The sequence below is a fragment of the Helianthus annuus genome, chromosome 9 (assembly GCF_002127325.2).
Source record: "Helianthus annuus cultivar XRQ/B chromosome 9, HanXRQr2.0-SUNRISE, whole genome shotgun sequence".
NCBI classification, from domain to species: domain Eukaryota; kingdom Viridiplantae; phylum Streptophyta; class Magnoliopsida; order Asterales; family Asteraceae; genus Helianthus; species Helianthus annuus.
The window spans coordinates 109,055,557-109,070,309 of record NC_035441.2 but is presented as its reverse complement, the minus strand read 5'-3'; the positions used below and the strand labels follow the sequence as shown (position 1 = coordinate 109,070,309).

General features: G+C 34.1%; 3 protein-coding genes across 3 annotated transcripts; 1 reads left to right on the top strand and 2 right to left on the bottom strand.

The window, feature by feature from the left end:
* The first annotated feature begins 1,506 nt into the window (after positions 1-1,506).
* On the top strand, positions 1,507-2,301 carry LOC110878154 (putative glycine-rich cell wall structural protein 1). Its single transcript, XM_022126411.2, has one exon. The coding sequence runs from the start codon at positions 1,612-1,614 to the stop codon at positions 2,014-2,016; it is 405 nt and encodes a 134-aa protein (XP_021982103.1). The 5' UTR covers positions 1,507-1,611; the 3' UTR covers positions 2,017-2,301.
* A 2,786-nt stretch (positions 2,302-5,087) lies between these two features.
* Positions 5,088-7,891, bottom strand: LOC110878153 (protein mago nashi homolog). Its single transcript, XM_022126410.2, has 3 exons — positions 7,557-7,891; positions 6,439-6,615; positions 5,088-5,416 (listed from the first exon to the last, which is right to left on the bottom strand). Exons 1-3 carry the CDS (start codon positions 7,788-7,790, stop codon positions 5,357-5,359), a joined length of 471 nt encoding a protein of 156 aa, XP_021982102.1. The 5' UTR covers positions 7,791-7,891; the 3' UTR covers positions 5,088-5,356.
* Positions 7,892-9,056: 1,165 nt separating this feature from the next.
* LOC110876081 (sporozoite surface protein 2-like) lies at positions 9,057-9,874 on the bottom strand. The gene is made up of 4 exons (XM_035977002.1): positions 9,406-9,874; positions 9,207-9,213; positions 9,108-9,119; positions 9,057-9,060 (listed from the first exon to the last, which is right to left on the bottom strand). The coding sequence occupies exons 1-4, from the start codon at positions 9,872-9,874 to the stop codon at positions 9,057-9,059; spliced, it is 492 nt and encodes a 163-aa protein (XP_035832895.1).
* Positions 9,875-14,753: the final 4,879 nt, after the last annotated feature.

Below are 14,753 nucleotides of genomic sequence, written 5' to 3'. Positions count from 1 at the left end.
TGGCCACAAAATCTGGAGTTATATGTTCCACTCTTTCTGGGTTTTCCACTTGATTCTCGTTGCCTTCTTCATGAGTTATATCTTCTATTGTGACCTGATCACGATCATTCTGTACCGTTTGGATGGTACGTGAGCTGGGTGGGGTTGCCATGCTGCTGTTTGCGAGACAGGCTGCTCTTAACGTCGGAGTTTTATGTGGAAGCACCAGTCAGGCTGGGGTCCCACGGATGGCGCCAATGTCGAATACCCAAATCCCGGATGCCGTTAAATGGATCTTCGCTGACGTCAAGAGGCCTTTGTCTTCGTCACTGCAAAAGAACAAACCGTTAGCCTCGCCACGGAGGACCCCGGAGGGGGGATCCATGACCAAGCTCCGGCGTGAGAGTAAGTAAACTTGCCGGAGAATGAGAAGGAGTTATTCCGATGGTTAGGATCACCGGAGTAGTTCCTTTAAGGTGTGAATCTAATAAATGCCTGAATGTGTTTAATGTGAGAATGTTGGTCGGAGATAATGCCGGGAGAGTAAATGAGAGTGTGTTAAATGTGTTCATACCTCTTGTTACCGTTTTCCTCTTCTTATATAAGCGAGCAACCTTATCTTGCATGTGGGATATTAGTTGACATGATCCAACGGCTTCTGGTAATCTTTGGGGGGCTCAGACACGTGTCTGAACCCCAGCGGCAGGATGATAGTCTCATTTAATGCTTACGGCTGGAAGTGTACCATGCCAGCCGAGACGTTGGTTACATCGAACATTAAATGCTCTTTTTACTTTTCTGAATTCATGCTTCCCGCTCATATTTTCATGTGGAAAACCTTAATGGAGAAGCAAACTTGTTCGTGGGCCTCATGTGTTAGGCTTTTGTGGCGTCAGCCCAAATTGGGTAAATGGAGCAACCCATTGGCCCGTCGTCAAACAGACTTCTGTATCATCATGCTACCAAGAAACACAAGTTTTTGTTTGATTGTTTTGGGACTTGTTTACAAGAAATAAAGAAAGCTAGAATCACAAACTAAGATGAGAAATAAATAAAGCAATAAATAATATAAAGACAAGTTACAAGGCAGGTATACAAGAATCGCATATATATCTTTGAAACACGTACGTGTCATCCTTTTTAGAATGTATCTCTAACTTAAGTTACTAGTGGAATTGAACATCAAAAGGGCGGCTATATGCGCATGGCCCCGAACTCATAATGGATGTCAATTTAATCAAATCTTTATCATCCATAAGTTTAATAATAATTAACCGGCTTGAGTTCAATACGCGTAAATTATCATTTTCAACCATTTTAACAAAAAAGAAAAATAAATATTGTATATAAACATATATTTAAATGGATGAAGACATGCAGTTAGTTTATTATTTACCATTGTTGGGGTGGTGCAAATCACAAGTGGCAGATGACCACCCTTATCTCTCACATCCACCTGCAAGATTTAAACAAGTGTGCTTCTTGGATATTACCACCATTCACGGGTCCTCATGTCTTTCACATGTGAAATGACATAAATATCCTTCATGCATCATAGTCATCACACTCATGATTACTATATATAACCACTAAAAAAGACTTTGAAAATAAGTACTTTGATCAAACAACAAAATGCATTTGAAAACCTACCAAATTGTTGTACTTGTTGTGTTGTTATTTATATCTATATCTACTGCCACTAAATTAGGTGGAAGAAAAACCCTTGATAACCAAATGTCTAGTACAAGTCCAAGTGGAGATAGTGGTGCAGCCCATGGTCCAAACTGGGACTACAGTTGGGGTTACGGCTCGAGCCCCGGGGGCGGGTGGGGTTATGGGTCAGGCTCGGGCCGGTCCCCTAATGGTTTTGGTAAGGGTTATGGATTTGGTTTTGGTTCTGGGACTGGGGGTGGTAGTGGGAGTGGGTGGGGGTCTGGTTATGGGTCTGGTGGTGGTGGAGCTCATGGGGGTGGGCACGGTGGTGGCGGCAGTGGCGGTGGTGACGGCGGAGGACACGGTCCCGACAACCATGTATAAGTTGGCTGCAGCTGGTTTGAAGAAATCTATGTATGCTTTAATATATAGTGTAATAAATTGATGGTTCAACAAGGTGTGTCTTTGCAACCTACATGTGTCATGCTATGTAGTATGGTGTGCAAGTGTGTTTGTGATTGTGTTTATATGTGTGTTATATATATAGGTAGGATCATCCTAATGTTATGTTATATATTAAAGTGTGTTTTTCTAGTGTTTTTTCTTCATAAATCGTACAAGTATAGATTACAGATTCTCCTAATGTTATTGATTATTAACTTTGGTGTTTGAGACTTGCTATTAAAAAGTTTATATTGATTTTACGTTTAATATAGCAATAAATGATAATATGATATGGAATGTTTGATAAAACCCAAGATTTTTTTCCCTTGTTATAGGGGTTTTGTTCTTGTTGGATGATCAAACTCTAAATGGAATGAGCTCCCGGGACCTTATTATTTGAGTAGGATTTTACTAGATATATTTGATAAAATATTACTAATTAAGTCATTGTTTTATAACACGTTATCATCATAAATTAATATTAAGTTGGATCGAATTGTGCTAAGGTAACCTTAAAGATTTATAACGTACTGTACTTGTGTTGTTTTTAATTCTAACTTATATTGTAGTGTTCTTACAGTTCTGTGTTTTGTTAGAGATTTATTGCGATTTTTCTTGTCTGAGTTTCCCAAAAAATTTGATAAAATGTAATTATCGTAAATTAATATTAAAATTTATTTACAATTAACTTGTATTGTTCTTTTTTAGTTTTATCTAATATATTGTAGCTCTTACAATTTTGTGTTATGCTAAAGATTTATTGGTATTTTGCTTATCATGTTCTCCCTAACACAAACCATATTGTGGTTCTTACAAATTTGGGTTATGTTATTTATAACACGTTATCATCAGAAATTTTTATTAAGTTGGATCGTATATATTGTGCTAAGGTAAACTTAAAGGTATAATATAAGTTGGCTTGTATTGTTCTTTCTTAATTCTAACATATATTGTAGTTCTTACAGTTTTATGTTATGCTAGAGATTTGTTGTTACTTTTCTTGTCTTTATTATCTCCAATGTAGACATATTCATACTGTGATTGTTATAATTTTGGGTTAAGTTGAGATTTACTATTGTTGTTCTTGTGTTGATTATCTCTAGAAACATCATTGTATACTATTTACAATTTCGGGTCAAGCTCAGATTTATTTCAATATCACAATGAGTAAATGAATCTCTAACTTAAAAAAAATAAAAAAACTCCGTCAACTTGTTTATATAAAATCGCAATGATCAAAAAAAAAAAAAAGTCTGTCAACTTGTTTATATAAAATCGCAATGATCAAATTTCTCTTAGTTGGCATGTTAAAACAATGGTTGTGTAAATTAGAGTTATCAATGAGTTAACTATGTTGGTGTTAATTTTGATATTTTTAACAATCACAAAGTAACATGCATGATGTATGAAATATAATAACTAATTTACTAACATGCATTTTTTTAACTATAATAACTAGTCTATTAATCAAGTCTAAGGTAACAGTTACATATATGCTTGAACATGCATTATTCTATTTTTTCAAAAGCCCTTCGGGCACCCAACCAGGCCTTTAGGCCATGCACGGCGTACGGAAAGCATCTTGCTGCCATCCGCACATTTCGGCGACCTTTGGGTGCAAGATTTTGGTTGGATCCTGTCAAGATTTTGGCCAAATCCTGGAAATTTTTTGGTAATATTCTTCAATTCCGAGTGAACTGACTACAACATCCAAAAATGGTCTGGAACCTGCCTTAACTAGGCCTAAACAAGCTTGAAACATGTCTAACCCCTAAAGATGGTATGTTTGTGCTATGCGTCTTGCTTATCTCGAGCCCACGCTTTTTAAGTCTTCTTCCGTCTAGACCCAAGGCCTTCACGCCTTGAGTGTGCCTTTAACAACTATGGCATTATTCGAATTTACTTGTAATTAATATGCAAATGAAGGGTCAAGTTATTCTACAAAATCTTCTAACTGTAAGAAGTGTAAGAAGGATTTATAGAGTGACAAGTGTCTAATAACCTAAAACTAAACCCACTACATCACCACCAAAAATCTAAACACCCACCCCCCCACCCCCCGGCAAAAAAAAACTACACCTCACAAAAAAACCCCCAAAAAACCTAAACCCCACCCCCACCCCCCAAAAACCTAAAAAAAACCTAACCCCCCCCCCCCCCACCACCACCCCAAAACCTAAAAAAACCTAACCCCCCCCCCCCACCCCCCAAAAACCTAAAAAAAATCTAAAAAAAACTAAACACCCACCCCCCACCCCCTCGGCAAAAAAAAAAAATTTTAGGGTGGGTGATGTGGGGGGGGGGGGTTAGGTTTTTGGTGGTGGTGGATGTTTAAGGTTTTTTTTTTTTGTAGTGGGTTTTTTTGTGTAGTGGGTTTTTTTAGGTTATTAGACACTTGTCACTCTATAAATCCTTCTTACACTTCTTACAATTAGGATCCTTTGTATTTGATCCTAATCCGCAAAGGAAAATAATAATAATAATTCTCGGTGGCCTTATTTTGTTACTTTATAATTTCAAGAGGATCAGTAAGAACATTTCTATAATATTGGCTTAGTTATACGCGATAAGAAATCTCGCTAGTATAATATTAAAGTTGATGGTCGATATCGATACTTCACCACCAACTTTAATAAATCTATACTATATATGCAAATCGACCCGTTGCAAAATGCCAGAGAATACTGGTAATTACCTGCTAGTTATGGTAATTAGACGAAACCTTAAGGACGAAAACTTCACTTTACTCTAAAAACTAACACCCCTATCATCACTTTCCTATTTTGTTCTGCAATGCTCGATACTCGCTCGGCGTTCATTCGAAAAATGCTCGGATCGAAAGACGCTCGTTCGACTTTGGCTCAGTTGAAAAAATGCCCGGTTCAGTTCGGATCAGTTAGTAAACGAACCGAGTACGAGCAAAGGTCCGATCGGTTCGGCTCGTGAACACAACAGCCTGATATATGAACTCCCAAGTCCAAAAAAATCCAAATAACATGATCAACAAAATATTTAACATGAAATTTCCAATATATAATGAATTAGTGATGCAATGCAAGCAATGGCGGCAAATACATATAACAGCAGTTTGTCACACATTTAATTTAATTTTAAATCAAATATCAATGACCACCTGATAAAAGACGACATGAAACCCAATCAAAGCCGATTTAACATGTTTTTAACACCAACGTTAGCTCCACCATGTCCCATACAAACTTAAACCACATAAAACATCAACTCGGATAATCCAACAAGTACCATTAAACATAAGTGCTCCTTAAATCGGCTTGATCTTGAAGTGGAGTGATATCAGCGAGAACACGAAACACTTCAAGTCCTGCAAATTTCAGCTTTCGTTAGCAAAAAATGTGACAGCATACACAATTACACATCCACATTATACAGAAAAATTGAGCTAATCCTGGATTAGGATCCACTTTGCTGATAAAGTCTTTAAAAATGGTCCAACTTTCAAAATGACCTAAAGGCAGAGGGTATATGACATGCATTACATGGGTTGTTGGTCCCATAACCAAAACAATAATGAGAAAATAGAATACAATAGCTCAGATAATCACCATATACACACAAATACAAGTTTAATGAATATGGTACATAAATCAAGGGATGGAAATTTGTATCTATATGTATCGACTTTTGTTTCTTGTTTGATACATAAATCAATGAATGGAAAGCGTATATACGGTAAACTAACTTTTAGCCTCTGGTAAAGAAGCATGATGGCTAGACTGCAAGCAGCTTAACCACTTATTATGAGGAGCTAAATGCCTACTATATGTTTATGACCCAAAAACATACCATACACTGGGTTTTAAAAAGCGCACCTGAGGCGCGCCTTGGCGCCTTAGGTAGCCCGAGGCGTGCTTTTTACAAAAAGCCCCAAAAAAGCGCAAATTTTGGGGGTTTTTCTGGCCTGAGGCGCGCGCTTCATGTACATAAGGTGTTTTTATGCCGTTTTTAAGCATCAAACTGTTGTACAATAGGGTTTTTGGTTTGTACTTGGAGGTAAAATCATATATAAACCTTATTTATAGCTATATTTTGGATAAGTGATGCTAAAAACCTATGAGATATATATACAAATATATATATAATCCCTTTGCACCTCGGGTACGAAAAGCCCACCGCTTTTGCGCTTCGCGCCTCGGTTTTAGACCTCGTCGCTTTTGCGCGCCTCGCTTTAAAACCAAGACCATACATGTTCGTATTCTTACATTACATCACCACTGACCGCAGAATGACAATTCATAATGACTAAAGAGAATAATAATCAAGATGTAGTGAACATAATTACTTTGAGAGACATCGACTACAAAAATTTGTAAGGCTGTAACAAACCTGAACAAGGTAATAGAAGATTCGGAGGCCTTCAGGGTCTTTACTGGTCTGCACATCCATGAGCGACCCAATTTTTGAAGTAGTAAAAGAAATGTGTTCGTTGCCCATCACAATCTCAAGTTCTTGCCTTCCCACACGGTCTGGTTCTGGCCAGTTGTTGTCATCTTCTTTCATTATCTATGATACAGACATACATAGCATAAATATTATTACTTGTTATGATATAGACAGGTGAGTAACTTATAAATGTATTAGACCAGAATTAGATGGGCCGGCATACAAGAAACCCTAGCCCAACATTGGACAATCGATCTTCTGTAACCAGTAACATTAAGCCCCTCATACCAACCAATACTGCCTGTTTTACCCACAAGGAGCTCACAATATTTTTTTTTTGTTGTATAGGTACAGCCTTCCAAAAAATTCACTCGTCTTCGAATTGCTCCCACCAGGCGCATTTACCTGCAAAGTCCTCAACTCATCTATGACTAATAAGCATGGTTTTAAAAAACGCTTAAGGCGCGCCTCGAGGCGAAACGGCCAAAAAACGAGTCTGAGGCGCGCCTCATGGCGTTTTTACTGCATATGCGCCTGCTGAGGCGCTAAGAAAGGCTGCGCCTCAGGTGCACCAAAAACGCCTAGCGCAGTCAAAGGCACTCCAGTGAGATTCTGGCCACCTTCTGCAGCATCCAGCCAAATTTCGGTCCTAACGGCTAAAACTTGTCCGGGACAGCCAAATATGGCCTATAACTAGCCCTAAACCAGCTAAAAACATAACTAAAACAGTAAAACCCCTACAACTGGTACGTTTATGTTCAGCATCTTGCTTATCTTGAGCCCTAACTTTTTAAGCGCTTTGCACCTAGGCCGAAGGCTCAAACTTTGCGCCTTCCGCCTTCAGCTTAATCAAATCTGAAACACCGAACTGCAAAACTATTCAAACCCTAACAATTGCAAACCAAACAATAAAACCTAACCAAAGGTATTGGAGAACCAGTTCATCTCAACTACACAAATTCCTCATCCAAACACACCAATTTCTATAAACCTAACACAAACCTCAAAAACCAACAAAACCCTAACAATTAAAATTAAAAACAAAAGTAAAAAGAAATAACCTCAGAATCGGAGACAATGCGGCGACACTCCTTGAGTACAGAAGGAGTGAGAAACACCTCTTTACGGATCATCGTATCGTTCTTGTAGTTTGAGTTATTAGCGTAACGGAGTTTACCGTCTGGTCGGAATTCAAACTCCAAAAACTCGTGACCGAACTTACCCTTGTGGCCTACGTAGTACCTCAGGTAAAACTCACCGGCGGCCGCCGCCGCGCCGTTTTCTTCTTCCGCCATCTCTCTCTCTATCTCTTCCTACCGTCTGAAAACGTCGCAGTGAAATAGTGGGTTGTGAAAAGTGGATGCTCCGGTTTAGTTGCGGATTTAACCGGGTCAACTAAATATGGATGTACTTGCAGGCCCAAGGGCCCCAAGGCCCATAGGTTATTAAGGCTGGTGGGTATGGTGATGGTCCGTACTTGAAGGATGATTCGCCACGTAGGCGTCACGTCATAGTCCTCCCAATGATGGATCATCCTCCAAAACTAGAGTGCATGGGAAGATGGTCCTAGTCATAGTCCTCCACCACTTTTATGTTTTTTTTATTTTTTTTAGTCTTCTATTTTTTTTTAACATTTAACAAATATACTAACATAATAATTTCATTAATATTAAAACCACATTACATATTAATAAAAAAACATAAACTTAACAAAAAAAAAACATAAACTTAATAAAAAAAACCAAAGACTTAAAAAAAACATAGACTTAAATAATATTATGTTTCTTCATGATGTCGGTTTGAAGTTTTTTCAACATCGAACGTTTCGGCTCGGGATACTGATCGACATCCATCGTTATCATTTCCCATTCCTTTAGCCGAATTTTTTCATCCGGAATTCTTATTTTCTCGTTCGACAATCGGACCTTCTCGCGTAACTTTTCTTCCGCTACACGAGCTTTTTCATCGACGGCCCGCTCCTTCGCCTTCGTCTTTTGGGCCGAGACGTCGTTGTACATTTTTAACTGTTCCATAAACTCTTCCATCTTCGGGTCCACCTTTTCCTTTTCTTTCCCATTGGCCCGCTCCTTCTTTGATTTGTCTCGGCCCTGTGGACGCTCCGCTTCATGTACGGCGTACTCCTCTTCGTCAAAGTCGGCGTCATCATTTAAGTTTATGTGACACCTCGCGTCCGATCCACCGGCGCTAAAACTACTCGTTTCCGATGTTTTTTGGCGTTTCGCCATCGCCACCTCGTTGGGAATCGGCGCCCATTTTGGTTCGTCTTTTAGAAGTGCCCACGCGCGAACGTGAGCAAAGTTGGTATTACCATTGTTCTGCTTATACTTGTCCAACGCTTTTTTGAACACATCGTCGTCGCTCATGCCGCTCGACGGTCAGTTATATATAATTTATTATATTCCTCGCAAAACCTATTGACGGACGAGTTCATTTTCCGCCACTTTGAGTAGATCGAGTCGATATCTCGATACGAGCCTTGGTCCATAAGGACGATGAACTTCGCCAAAACCTTGGACCAAAACCCCTCACCCGATTGGTTATTACCTATAAAAAACAAACAAAATATATAAAGTTAGACAAAATAAACAAACAACATGTATAAACTGTTAACAAAATTAAAAAAAAAAACTTTAATCAAAATAAAAAACAAACTGTTAACAAAAAATTAAAATTTAAAAAACTAAACAAACTTTAAACCTTTAAAAAAAATACAAACTGTTAAAAAAATAAACTTTAAAACTATTCTAAAAAAGCAAAAATATACCAACTGTTTAAGAAAATAATAAACCAAAAAAATTAAACTTTAGAAAAAATTTAAACTTAAAAAAAACAAACTGTTTAGAAAAAATAAACAAAAAAAATGTATAAACCTTAAAAAAAAATACCAACCTTTTGTCGGGTGGTCAGACGTGCCAATGTACGCCTTGGCTAAGGCTTCTTCTTCGATTGGTGTCCACTTAGTGGACTTCGGTTTGGACGGTTGATCACCCACCACTTGCTTGCCTTTGTTTCGTTTTCCTTTTCCTTTAGGCGGTTGGGTTTCGGGAACAACTCCCACATCTTCTTCGGGTTCGGATTGTTGAAAGGGTTGCGTCGGGATCAATTGGGGTTGAACGGGTGGCGGCGGGTTCGGTTGGAGATTAAAAGCACCCCGCATCATCATTTGTTGAAGGACTTGATTTTGAGAGAATTGGTTCGGTGAGTGTTGGAACGCGGCAAAGGCGTTTGAGGAATATTGAGAGAATTGGTTCGGTTCGAGCGTCGGATAATATCCCGGAACCGAGAAAACATTAGGTTGGGTCGGGTTGTTGGGATTGTTCGGGTTGTTCGGATTGTTTGGGTTGTTGAAGGGATCCATGAAAGAGTATAAGGTTTATAAAAGTGGAAGAAGATTTATAAAAATTATGTGAGAGAGAGATGAAATTTTGGGGTTAAATTTGTGAATGGAAGTGAAAATGGAATAGAAATATATATATTTTTAAAATTTGACCGTTTTGTTTTTTTGTTTAAAATAGAAATTTTAGTTTTTTTTATAATGGTAACTTTAGTTTAGGGGCCCCACTTTTTGGACCGTCAATACTGGCAAGAAAAGGACGTTGAGGACGGGACGGGACGGGGGGCACGGTGTACACACCGGCGACCGACCGGGACGGTATGGGGACGACCCCCATATCGTGTAGCCTAATACCGGCCCATAGCTTTTGAGCCATTTATATTTTATACCAGAGGTGAAAAAAGAACCCGGGCCGATTTGGAACCAGGTTTGGACCCGACTCAGTTGTGCGTTGTAAGAGCATTCACGAAAAGGAATCTTTTGACATATCAGACCCTGAAATTGCATTTTATAACAGTTTTGGCCTCTAACACTAACCGTGTTACTTTTTCCTAGTTAAGCCTAAAGGTATTATGGTCCTTTTATAGATTAGGGGTTGTTTATATAAGTTATAATGTTCTTTTAATATTTTTATTTGTGTGATTATTTAATTTTTTATTTCTTTATTTCATGATTACTAGTAGGGTGCCCGCGCGATGCGGCGGGGGCGACACTTTGCATTGCAAAACTCGTTTCTGGTAGTGTTCTTATTCATATAATATTTATGATAACATTATTGTGGTGGATATATGTCATAAGTTTACACATATGTAAAAGTTTTATTCTTTTATAAAAAATAATAACCAAAAGACAAAAAATATTGTTTTTTTTTGTATAAAAATTAATAATCAAAAGACAAAAAATAAAAGATAAGTTGTTATAATTGTAAAGTTTGTTTATTTTATTGGTTAAATTATAAAGTATAATTTTATTCTTTAAAGTTCATAACTTTTTATAAATATCCACATAGTACTCATCCAATAAACTTTAAGTTTAAAATTTTCGTTTTTATAAAAATAAAAAATAGTATTTGACTCGTAAGTACGTTTTAGAGCTTTAACTTAAATTGTTAAATTTTGGGTTTTTACAAATATAAAAAATTTATATTTTTATAAGATTTCATAAACTGTTTTAAAAAAAAAACAGGATGATAAGAGTTTATATCTTTATTAACTTTATATCATACTAAGTTCAAATTTTTAGTTCCTAACTAATCTTATCTATATGAGTCTACTTTTAACTAATAATCCCTAAAAATATGCAACACAATCTACTACTATGTATCTAGTCAAGTTGGTAAATAATTATTTTAGAACTGACTAATATTATCTATAACAATATAGTTGAACTTATAATTCCTAAAAGTTTGGACCCCAGTTTAGAATTTATCTAGTAAATATTGTAAATTTCTGGAGTATTTTATTTATATTACTTGTTATAAAAATGTTTATAAAATAATTATTTTTTATTAACTTTATATCATAGTAAGTTCAGTTTTTTAGTTTAGCTTTAAAGTTTATTACTTTATTACTTTTTAATCAAAAAATGCAAATTATTAGATTAATATCCAAGAATAACTGCAATAATTATTTTTTTTATTAGTTGACTTATAATTCCTAAAATTTTGGGACATAGTTTACTATTATCGGCTAAATATCGTAAATTAGTATTAAATAATTCCTAAAATTTTGGGATATAGTTTACTATCTATCTACTAATCCGTAAATTAGTATTAAATAGTTCCTAAAATTTTGGAACATAGTTTATCTTCTATCTACTAAATATCAAAGTTTTGTTTTGTTATAAAAATTAATAATAAATAAAGTATAGAAAAACTGTTTTAAACATGTAAAGATTCGTTTGTTAATAAAAAATACTAAACAAATGACAAAAAATAAAAAATAAGTTGCTATCGTTATAAAGTAAGTTTATTTTGTTGGTGAAATGATAAAGTTTATAATTTTATTGTTTAAAGTCCATAACTTTTTTAAATATCCACATCATACTCATCCAATAAACTTTAATTTTAAAATTTTCGTTTCGAAAAAGTAAAAAGTAAAAAATAGTAGGTGACTTGTAGGTACGTTTTAAACACCTTTAACTAATGTTAAATTTCATTTTTATAAATATTTAAAAAATCATATTTTTATAAAACAGTTTTTATAAAAAAATAGGATGTAAAAGTTTATATCTTTATTAACTTTATATTTTTATTTAAGAAATACAAATTATTCAAAAAATCTATAATATTATATAATTATTTTTTCATATCTCGTGTCGTCCAACAGTTTTTTTTATAGAAGGCACTAATGGATATATACGAAATCCTCGTGAAACATGACTGTTAAATTGAATAAGTTTAGTGTGTTTTGTAAATACAATCTTGAATTTACTCCAAACCAAGAGGTAGTTTTCATGTTTTGGCCATTCTTGGTAATCGAATTTATCTCTTTGGAAATGATCAAGTACGAACATGTAAATTATATAATACGAACATGATTAAGTACTAAAGTATATTAGTTCAATCGAGATGTAAATTATAAGTGCAATAAAATAACACAAAACATAAACTTCAAATATAAAATAAACTTTATTATTCATGGGATAGTCTATATCAAACAAAAACAAATGAAAATGAAAAAAACATAAAAACACTTGATATATTTCATCTAAAATCTCTACTTTTTTTATCCGTTTTTCTTGTTTGTGCTCGAATCAGCAGTATCATCTAATTCATCTTCTTTCTCATCGTCCTAAGAATCATCTAAATTTATAACCTCGACCCATTTCCATTCAGAGAGTCTCTTAGATCTTTTCTTTTGATTCTCATACTTCCGATCCTTAAAAAACAAAAATTTAATAAAAAAGTTAAAAACATGATTAAATAAATTTAAAAAAAAGAACAAATATTGAATAAAAAAATTTAAAAAAGATTAAATAAATTTTAAAATTACCTCTTCACTAAATTGACGTTAAAGCTTAGACTTGTATGGACTGAACATTGCACCATAAGAAATAGTTTCAACACTATTATCACCATCATCCTACAATAAAACACCAAATAATAACATAACGAACTTGTTAATATGAAAGAATATAAGCGAAAATATTACTTAAAAACTAACAAAAGCTTGTTCGACAACTGGGGTGTTTAAATTGGTGTGTTGAATCTGAAAAATCAAATAAGTTAGTATTCACATAAAAGTAAATAAAAGAAAACAATTATTCATTATTGCGAAATAACAAAACTTATCATAGAACCGACCTTAGATTTTTCAATATCGCATGCTTGTTTTTTCGCATCAAGTGAATTCAGAACTGGCTCCATATTTTAAATCTGTTTAGCAATAGAAATGTAGAATTGTGAGTGTTTGCTATGTATTTATAGTAGTCCGTTAGGGTTTAGTTTTAGATTGGTCATCCATTTATTTAGGAAGTTTGTTGTGAGTTTTAAGTTTTTAAAATAAGATGCACATATCCTGTTTTGTTTATTGTGGCATGTTTAATAGGAAGTTTGTTGTAAGTTTTATCTATACTTACTATATAAAACATGCCACAACAAACTAACTCTGTACAAGTAAAATTAGGGAATATTTTAGTTTATTAATGCCGTTCAAAATAAAAAACTTGGGTAAAAAACAAATGCTAATGTACGGTAGCTAGGTAATGGTCAAAGTTGGTTTGGGTAAAAAACAAATGTTGGCTTTAATCAATTGTACATTTACGCATCGGCTATTTGTACTTTATGAACGCACGGCGAAACTAAAAAAGACAACTATCGAAACATTTAAAAAAATGTGCCGATCGTCATGGTACCTTCGAATTTTTTTAAAACATTACGGGTTGTAAGATATCGCAGGAATACATTAAAGAATTAAAGAGGCAGGGGGGAGTGTAACTAATTACCCATAATTATGTTAAATGTCAAGGATTCAAATCTAATAGATTGATGGACAAAAAAATAATTATGGTTTAAAAGACTACTTTACCCTCATTCTAGGGATTTATTTATAAATAATGGGGGAAGAAGTTCTTAACTTTTGGGAATCCTTCCCTCATGTATTATAATATAGTATAGATTATTTAACAAAATACGTTTAAAATATACAAATAAATACATATTTCTTTAACAATTTGTTTTTTTATAAATATCGTTTTTATAAAAAATTGTTTTTAACCTTTATAAAACCGTTCCTTTTTAAACAATTTGTTTTTAAAATCGTTCTTTTTTAAGTAATCATTTTTTTTTTATAAATTGAACAGTTCATTTTTTACCATTCTTTTTAAAACTATATGTTTTTTAAACTTTTTTTAAACAATTCATTTTTTAAATTGTTTATTTTTAAAGCGTTTCTTTTAGAACCGGTTTTGTAAAGCGTTACTTTTATTTTTAAATCGTTATTTTAATCATTTATCCCTTTTTTAAAATCCTCCATTATGTTTTTAAACTTTTTTTATACAGTTCATTTACTTTTACTTTTAAATCGTTATTTTTAAATTGTTTGTTTGTTCGAATTTTGTTCATTTCTTAAACCTTTTGTCTACTAAAATCATTTGTGTTTTAAAACCTTATATTTTTATCAGAATTTTTAATACCATTTGTTTTTTTTTATAAATGTTTTTTTTAATCTTCGAAAAACGTTCATTTGTTTAAAATTTTTCATTTTTTTATAAATGTTCTTTAGGAATCGTTTTTGTAAACTTTGTATTCTATAATTTATTTATTGCCGATAGCAAAAATAAACTTAAAAAAAATGAACATTTTTAAATCAAAGGAATATAAAAATGAACAATTTTAAACAAACGAACAATTTTTCAAAGATCTGAAACAACGTTTATAAAAATAAAGCAAAACGTACTAAAA

Coding starts and splice junctions, on each gene's coding strand:
- LOC110878154 (XM_022126411.2), top strand. CDS start 1,612: ATGCATTTGAAAACCTACCAAATTGTTGTACTTGTTGTGTTGTTATTT.
- LOC110878153 (XM_022126410.2), bottom strand. CDS start 7,790: ATGGCGGAAGAAGAAAACGGCGCGGCGGCGGCCGCCGGTGAGTTTTAC. Junction 6,616..7,556: donor GCATTGTCTCCGATTCTGAG/GTTATTTCTTTT, acceptor TCTGTATCATAG/ATAATGAAAGAAGATGACAA. Junction 5,417..6,438: donor TCTTCTATTACCTTGTTCAG/GTTTGTTACAGC, acceptor TGAAATTTGCAG/GACTTGAAGTGTTTCGTGTT.
- LOC110876081 (XM_035977002.1), bottom strand. CDS start 9,874: ATGGATCCCTTCAACAACCCAAACAATCCGAACAACCCGAACAATCCC.